The sequence below is a fragment of the Myzus persicae genome, unplaced genomic scaffold (assembly GCF_001856785.1).
Source record: "Myzus persicae strain clone G006 unplaced genomic scaffold, MPER_G0061.0, whole genome shotgun sequence".
Taxonomy (NCBI): Eukaryota; Metazoa; Arthropoda; class Insecta; order Hemiptera; family Aphididae; genus Myzus; species Myzus persicae.
Genome location: NW_019100966.1, coordinates 2,803 through 12,111, shown reverse-complemented (window position 1 = coordinate 12,111; position 9,309 = coordinate 2,803). Strand labels below are relative to the sequence as shown.

Here is a 9,309-nt window from a genome sequence, read left to right as displayed (position 1 = left end):
TTATGATAATCATAGTAATAGAAATACATTTTAAAATAATTTTACATAATAATATATTCATATAGTTGGGATTTACAATGTCATATCATAATAGTAGGTAAAATAATAATAATAAAAATTACAATTTAATATTTAAATTGCAATATAGTAATCAAATAGTTGATACAATAACAAAAAATACTGTGTACAATATTGATAAACTGAAATATAATAAGTTATTAAAATAATAAGTAATATTATTATGATAATCATAGTAATAGAAATACATTTTAAAATAATTTTACATAATAATATATTCATATAGTTGGGATTTACAGTGTCATATCATAATAGTAGGTAAAATAATAATAATAAAAATTACAATTTAACATTAAATTGCAATATAGTAATCAAATAGTTAATACAATAACAAAAAATACTGTGGGCAATATTGATAAACTAAGAAGTTATTAAAATAAATAATCAGTAATATTATTATGATAATCATAGTAATAGAAATACATTTTAAAATAATTTTACATAATAATAATATATTCATAGTTGGGACTTACAACGTCATCATATCATAATAGTAGGTAAAATAATAATAATAAAAATTACACTTTAATATTTAAATTATAATATAGTAGGTAATCGAATAATTAATACAATAACAAAAAATACTGTGTACAATATTGATAAATTACTATAATTTTATTTTCTTCTTTTGATTTAATCGATTGGTGGCTTGTGCCATCCATTTAGACACTGCTGTGGATATTTCTTCATCTGGAGTCATTTCAAATTTTTTATTTATTCTTATAGATTCTGTAAATTATTAAATGTAATGAATAATAATAATTATACTGTTTTAAGGCCACTGAAATAAGTAACTTGAATACTATGAATTAGCTATAGTTTATAATGTTATATATTTATTTTTAGATATATTTTAAAATGGCAGTAATTAATTATTAATAAATTATAAATGCGCCCTGATATAACTATTATAAATATAGCTGCTTATTATTTCCCTAAATCTATGGTGGCTTATCTACTTTTAAGAATCTGAGTAGAGTAATATAGTAGAGTATTGATTTTACAAAATGGTTGTTTTGTGTGTGTCTAACAGCACTTATTTTAGAAGAAATCATTCTTAGGTTTTCTAATTATATAATTATAATAATATATTATATAATATATATAATTTATACTTTGGGAAAGATGAGATATTTAAATAATAGGGTAAACATACATGGTTACCAAACAATTAAACCGCTAATGTTCGGAATCGATTTTTCAGATTTTATTCAAATTCAAACTTAATACATCTATCAGTAATAATGATGTACTCAATTATGGTGAGGTAAACGCTTGACACCTATACTGAAAGCAGCAGCCGAGTGGTTATATATACTTACTGCAGGCTTCGTTTTATATACCTACATAATTACCATATTAATACTATTTAAACTCCTTACCAAACAACAAACGGCAACAGTTCAACCCTTGGAATTTATTTTTTCCTTTAAATCCTACATACGAATAATCTTTTATAAAATTGTCAAGAAACATACGTTGCATAATTCTTCTAACAGAATCATTTATTTTTGTGCCAACTAATCTTGAAAAAATGATTGCCTATAAGTATAATTATTGAAAATAGTTAAAATTTAAACTGAACGTTGAGTACAATTAATTATTATTATTACTTGATTTTTCCTGATCTTTATATCAACTAATAATTTTTCAATTTTATCCATATCGTCAGAATTTTCTATCGGCCACATTATTTCAAATCCATCAGAAATATCATTGTCTAAAGTTTGCTTTGGGAGAGAAGAATCTATAACTTGAGCTGTCATATTTTTAATGGTTTCAACCGAGTAAGATAAACTTTTCATTTCATATTTCAAATTTGTTAATGTGGTTTTAACAAAATTTTCAAAGTCTAAAACAAAACAAAATAAATACATATATATTATATAATGTAACACATGATTTAATCTATGAAACAAATTATAGGTACACTATTATAATACCAGTATTTGACGACGTTATTACAGCTGAAGGAGTAGAAACAGAAGATGAAGTTGAAGGCTTCTGTGTTACAAATGATATTGAAGATTTACTTGTTGATGGAGTACATTGCTCATTATTAGTCTCATTTAAAATGTTAACATCTATAATACATTCAATTATTTAATTTTAATCGTGCAGTTTTATATACTGAAAAAACTAAAAATACCATTATATAATATACAGTAATAGAACTATAAGATACCTGAAATATCGTAGATTATATTTTCTGCTTCTGCTAAATCGTTAACTTCACTCATTGTACCTAACAGCTGTGTTTCAGAGTCATTTTTGTTTAAAATGGTAGATATATGTGCAATTGATTCACTATTATCTGATGATTCATTATCGTCTATACAAATTAAAATTTTACAATAATTATTTCATCATCCAAAATTAGATTTTAATTCAAATTATTAAAATACAATTGATTTAGTTTTAATATAATATAAACAGTATAGTAATAGTAATAGTACACTCACTGTCTGCTTTAGCAACATTTGGATAATAAGATTTGTCAATATCACTGTCATCATTGGTATCTTCACCATTTTCACTATCTATATAATTGTTTAAAATAGGTATTATAATAGATGCAATTACAATATAAGTATAATAAGCTAAATAAAATAATACCTAACATTGTTATAGAATCTTTTTAAAAATTAAATAGATATATAGGTACCTACCTGAAATATTATTTGCAAAAATAGGGGGTTTATTTGACCTAGAAAGTTTTTTTGGTTGTTTTGAAATGTTTCTTGCTCTTTTCAAAGATATCTTCATGTTTTCTCTTTTTTTTTTTTTGCGTGATTCTGAAGATGACAAATCAGATGTAATTTGAGCCATTTTTGCTTTTTTTTTTGCTTCTGTTAAAGACTCTAAAAAGAAGATTATATTTTTAACTATATAACTAGCTAATTTCGTAAATAAAATTTAAATTCTACAAACCAATGGATTTGTCAGCTGCCAATCTTCTAGCATCAAAAAAATCGAAATCAAAAGTATTTGATGGTGTACGCATTTCAATCATTTTACTTTTGTTTTTTACATGCGATTTAGGCCAGGCGCACTGACCATTAGAAAACCAATGATTTGGCACAGCAGCCACAGTATTTGATTCGTTAAATATAATGATCGACCACATTTTCTATGAAAAAAAAAAAAAATAATAACTATTAATTATAAATAATAAGTAAATGTATATACAGATTTATTATTATACCAATAGTTAAATTATGTTAATTTGATGCAAAATACTTGCCTTTATATTAAATACCTATTTATAATTAATTGCAGAAAAATGTTGCCAATTGTAGTTATGCATATAAGTTATACCTATAGTTATATGTAAGATGGTATATTGTATAGTATAGTATTGTATTGTATAGTATAGTATAGTAAAACCTAGGTATACCATATAATAATATTTTAAAGATTGGGTAGATTTGTGTAGTTTTAAATTTTAATTAGAATAAATATATTTATATACAGATATTTTAGAATACATCTTATAATTTAATGATTTTTATTGTACATTTGAATGTAAAATAGACATAGCAATATTTTTATTTCCATGAACTAGAATTAACATTTTTGATTTAATATCGGTTAGTTCCCAATACTGTAGAACATTTGATAAATCTTGAACAATCCAAATATCTAATTGAGAAGAATTAATTGGTTTATTGTAAAAATTAACTTTGTTTAAAAACTTATATCCAACAATTATTATTTTATTATTAGGCTTTGCTAATTGAACTATATTAACAACTTTTACAATTTCTTCCTTATTAGTAAGTATAAATCTATCTGCCAATCGTTTAATATGTATAGTGAAATTACTCCATTTATAAAATAAAAACTGACTGGAATACTTCAAATTGTTTAATATAGGTCCTTGTTGGTGTGTATTTCTTTTTGGCTTATTTGTTTTTAGGGAAATCTCGGTATCTATAGAACAATTATTTTCGTTATACCTACGAACAATTTGTTGTAGTGGTTGATGATGTTTTCGTAAGGCAGATTTTAATATTTTCATGTGATTTTCAAAAGGAAAACAACTAGATGAGTCAAGAGTACCAAATTGCTTATAATTATTTACTAAATGTAACAAACCATGTATGTTGTATGAAACAAAATGGTCTCCATATATATTTTGGAAACTTTTCACAAAATAATGTAACAATTTATTTGCATATTCTATTTTATTACTTTGATTTTTACTCAAAAGAATTATCATAGCAATATTCAATGACATAAAATTATCATAGCATTCTTCTGATAGTACATTTTTCAAAACCACAGGGCCAGTATATAATAGGAACTGTCTTAACTCAGTGGCTTTCCACCGAGAAACATCTTGAATTATTCTAGGCTTTCTAGAAAATTCACTAGGGATGTAGATTTTCAGACCTACTAATGATCTACTAATATCATTAATTTTTTTACCATTTAGGCGTACTTTAAGAGGACCTGAATGTATCCAAAGATGTATGAGTTTACGCATAACCCCTAATAAAACTAAATGCATGTAATCTAATGGGAAGCATTTAACAATATCAAAATTAGGAAGCTCAATTAAATTTGAAGTAATACCTTCTCTAACGTGATGTTGTTTTTGAACCATAGCTACATAACCATCGTGAGTTCTCGACTGACACCCTCTTTCTAAATACGGAAAACATGTTCTATTATTCAAATATTCACCACTTTGAAAACACCGGGTACATGAAGAAAAACCCGAATGTCCTTTTATTTTTAAAAGAAATGAACGAGCCGGGGCATCACAGCAAAATGCTCTAATAGAAACTTTGTATAGTATATTTTCCAACTCTAACCCATTTAATGTTAAATCTTTAGCTTCACGTATAAACTTTTCAAGATAATCATTACTGTCATGGGGTTTTTCATTACCATGATAAATTCCTACAGGGAATACATAATTAGAGTGTGGATATATGTATGCTAAAATAGGCCAAAACTGGCTAGAACTACTTTTAGATAAAGGTAAACCGTCTACTCCAACCATGACTTCTATCTTACTATCCAGTTTAAACTTCAATGAAGAATTCTTGATACCTTCCTTTAAACCAAAATGATAGTATGATCCGGGAGTTAAAATATTTATATTTGTGGTTTTTGATGACCCAGACTGTAGTAATGTTCTACAGTCTAAGGGCAATTTTTGTAATGGAAGATAATTTTCTTCTTTCAGAATTGATAATAATTTGTTGATAGTTACATGCGGAACATTACATTCTATAGCCCATTTTTTTAGTTTTAAATCTATAGGTATTTTAGAATAATTAATATCATTTGGTGTGTTTGTAATATTATCGAGGGCAAATAAATCATTATTAAAACTATTATTATCATAATTAGATTGATTATAGTCATGGTCATTAGGACTATTGGATGCATTTGTTAAACTTGAATTTTGTATTGTTGAGTCAATAATTTTATTAATTGGACGTTGTTCTAATAAACATTCATTTTTTTCATTGTCAAGTAAAAAATTGTCAGGTGTATTAATATTTAAATCTGAAGATTGTTGGTGCAGTTGATGACTGTTAGTTGTAACTAATGATGGTTGATAGGCATTTATAGTTGAAATTTCATCTGCAATTTTTCTCCGTTTGGATCTATAACTTTTTATCATTCTAGAATGCCTAAAGTATGATGTGGACAAAAAATCTACATGAGAAATAAAAACATACAATTTAATTATACTTTGCTATCGGGTAAGACGTTATTTTAAAAACAAGCAAAAACAATGGCAATAAAAGCGATAGGATTCTCCGTCACGGCCACGTGTATGAATAATTTATAATATAAGTACCTAGGTACCTTATAATAAATATCACGAGATAGTATTAGGACATAATAATATTTGGTATTATGGTACCTGTATAAAAAATTTATTATAATAATATAGGTTAACAATATTTTACCTGATTGATCTCTCTCAACTCTTGTTCGTAGTGTTGATTACTGTTGAACGCGTATAGCCACTGCACTACTATAATATATATCCACGGTAGGTATTTATAATACTAGTAACTAGTATGCAATCACTGAATCACTTATAAAACACAAACGTTGAGTTAAAATTTCGTGTAACTTGGTTATAACTTATATCATTGATTATGAATTAATGACTATTGTCTATTCATAACAATCATAACCGATGCTTATATTATTGGTGTCGTACTGGTGGCGTACTGGCGTGTGCCGTGTGCCCGTGTGGCGTATTGCGTATACCGACGATCAACGCGTTGGAGAAAAGGCGGTTATTATTAAGTTATTGGTTAGGTTAGTAACTTGTTTACTGTTTACTTGGCGTGGCGCGTCGGAGTACCACGGACTACGGACTACGGAGTACGGACGAGTGAGAGACGCGTGCAGTGTGTACTGCTATATTAATCTATTGCTCTATTAGGATTCACTGATAAACAATCTTCATCGATACGTATTTTTATTCGATCACAGAAATACAGAATTGCCCGTCAACGTATTATCACGTATTATATTATTATTATTTAGATTTATATTTAGATTTAGCATCGATATTATTAAAATAACTGATACGAGTATACGACACGCCTATATATACTGGCGTATGGGTTGCGAGTTTGCGACGTGCTGTCTTTTTTGAGGAAGAGAAAAAGTTCAATATCTACGAGAGATCGAGCTGATAAACTATAATAGGCCTTTTTTGATACAAAAATTGATAATTTGTATATATTTGTAATAATAAAGGAACCTTTATAACATCAAAAATTGTATCACTTTACATATTATGATCTAAGCTTTAATCACTTTATTCTCTTTATTCTCAAGCCCGATGTCCTATCCATTCTCATAATATCATAGAACAATATCTTACATTCTTACATAACTTGAACACTTTTTATCACTGTATGTAATATGAGTTATGAGTTATGACGTATACTATTACTACTATTACAGTATTACCACAGAATAGGTGAAATTTCACCTATTCTGTGCTATTACTATTACTATATACTAAGGAGCGGCACCGGCCGGGCTTACCCAGACGGGCCTTGGGCCGTGCCGGATTCTATAAAATGTAAGACGGCCCGGGCCGGACATCTATTATTAGGACAAAAGTTATACTGGCCGGGCCAGACTGGACTTTCCTTAAATCATATGCGGGCCTGGTCCGGGCTTCTGAGAAAAATTATAAATTCTAGCAGGTCCCATGACAAAATATACCTTTTTGTACTAAATTATGAGTCACTGGACATTATGACTACCGGACGAACATATATGGGTTTAACGTTTAACCGTGCCGTGCTTAATCTATGCAATTTTTAGATGGGCAGGACCAGACTATTAAAAATATAAATAATAAATATATATTTGAATATTTCCTTACTCACCAAAAACTATTCGCTGACCGGGCAGACCTCTACAGTATGATATACATTATACATAATATATATGTGTATTAGTAGGTATTAATGTATTATACTTGAATGTCTTGAAAATATTTGCTGAGTATTTTTGTCATACGTAACTATGGTCTATGATAAATGGTGGTATGGTATATTGCCATATTGGTACACAATATGTGATATGAAATTACCTACTTCATAGTTTATAATGAAAATCTATATAATAGGAATATGACGTATACCTATTATATTTTTTTTTATATCATGAACAATATTATTATTGTGATGCATTATTTATTGTAAATTGTTATTTATAACATTTGATTAGTTACTGTAAACAAGCCCGGATTAAGGGGAGGGCAAGGGGCCCAAAGAGATACATTTTTATTATTTTAAAGATTTGTATAATATAACACAACCATGTTTTGGCCCCTGGTTTAAATGATTTAATCCGGACTGGATTGTAAATGACACTAAATGTACAATTCTTAAACCTATAATATTATAATATTATAATATTATATTAAAAGATTGTGTGACATTTACAACTGTTCCAGCAAATCGTATATACCTACTATAATTAGTCATTTTATATAATCGTGGTTAAAAACAGTTTGTTTATAACAAATCGCCAACAAATGTGTATTACGAACATTTTGATATTTTGCTTACAAATAAGACGCTCATTAGGAGGTGCAAGGAGCATAGGCGGAGATTTGATCAAATTTGAGGGGGGGCTTAAATGTTGCTTTGCAAAGTAACCCGTGGGGTCTTCGTCCCCACGCCCCCACTCTCATATCAATCATACCTTAGCTCTTCAGTACGCATCAACTACTTACTATTACTAAATTACAAAACTACTAAATATGAATTAGGTAGGTACTAACTATATAATATTATGCACTTTAAAAATCATTAATTTTTAATATTATTTTAGTACAATAAATCTATTTTTATTGACAAATATATCAATAACTTTCTCAATACGCTGATATTGATATCTTTTTCAATGTACAATATTGAAGAGTTATTAAATTTTTCTTGCAGCATACTCGTGCGTAGCCATGTCTTGACTTTGTGCATTGCAGAAAAGCTTCGCTCACATGTAGCCGATCTGATCCTTGCCAAGGAGGTGACATGTTACCCCATTAGAAAAATTTTAATTCTAAATAATAAACTATTTTCACTGATTATATACATGACATTATATTACATATTATAATATCGCTGTTACATCGTTAATCTATGTTATGTATCTATTTTCTGTTATTTAATATACACAATTTTGTGTGTTGGTTCTTAGTTATTTTTGTGATAATAAATATTATTGTCACCCTCCCGGATTTTGATTGATGGGCATTCTTGGATTATGAAACAATACTATATAATAAGTTAAAAGTAAAATTTGTATTGTTAATAATACTATTTGTATAGGTACAACTAAAACTCTGTTTACAATAAATAGGTTATAAAATTACAGTTCATCATCAAGGCGTATTTAAACTGCCACCTTAAATATTTATGTTATATTATTATAATAGCTCCACTCTTATTATTGGTATACCTATATAATTAATTAATAAATTAAAATAATGATAAAATAATAAATATTAATACCATGCCTAATAAGTAATAATTAATAATTATATGTAAATTTAAAAATATTGTCACATACACAATATTAAATATATTGTCTACCAGAAAAACAACCGAAGTCCATATTATTATAATATATTAGAAATTATAATACAATTTTATTATGCTCTCAATAATTATAAATAATCCTTTAAATAATTATAGAAGTACATTGTCTCGATATTCATACTTATAA

General features: G+C 27.3%; 1 protein-coding gene across 1 annotated transcript; it reads right to left on the bottom strand.

Moving 5' to 3' along the window:
- Nucleotides 1-635: 635 nt before the first annotated feature.
- On the bottom strand, nt 636-8,617 carry LOC111027075. Its single transcript, XM_022305292.1, has 10 exons — nt 8,582-8,617; nt 4,046-5,143; nt 3,010-3,208; nt 2,748-2,939; nt 2,541-2,618; nt 2,264-2,410; nt 2,022-2,162; nt 1,692-1,930; nt 1,461-1,620; nt 636-807 (listed from the first exon to the last, which is right to left on the bottom strand). The coding sequence occupies exons 1-10, from the start codon at nt 8,615-8,617 to the stop codon at nt 686-688; spliced, it is 2,412 nt and encodes an 803-aa protein (XP_022160984.1). The 3' UTR covers nt 636-685.
- Nucleotides 8,618-9,309: the final 692 nt, after the last annotated feature.

Bases quoted from the DNA above. Each gene is read 5' to 3' on its own strand.
- LOC111027075 (XM_022305292.1), bottom strand. From the start codon at position 8,617: ATGTCACCTCCTTGGCAAGGATCAGATCGGCTACAT. The intron at 3,209-4,045 runs GTTCGTAGGTAT...TTTTTTTCATAG, and splicing joins ATCAACCACTACAACAAATT to AAAATGTGGTCGATCATTAT. The intron at 1,931-2,021 runs GTATTATAATAG...GTTTTGTTTTAG, and splicing joins AATAACGTCGTCAAATACTG to ACTTTGAAAATTTTGTTAAA.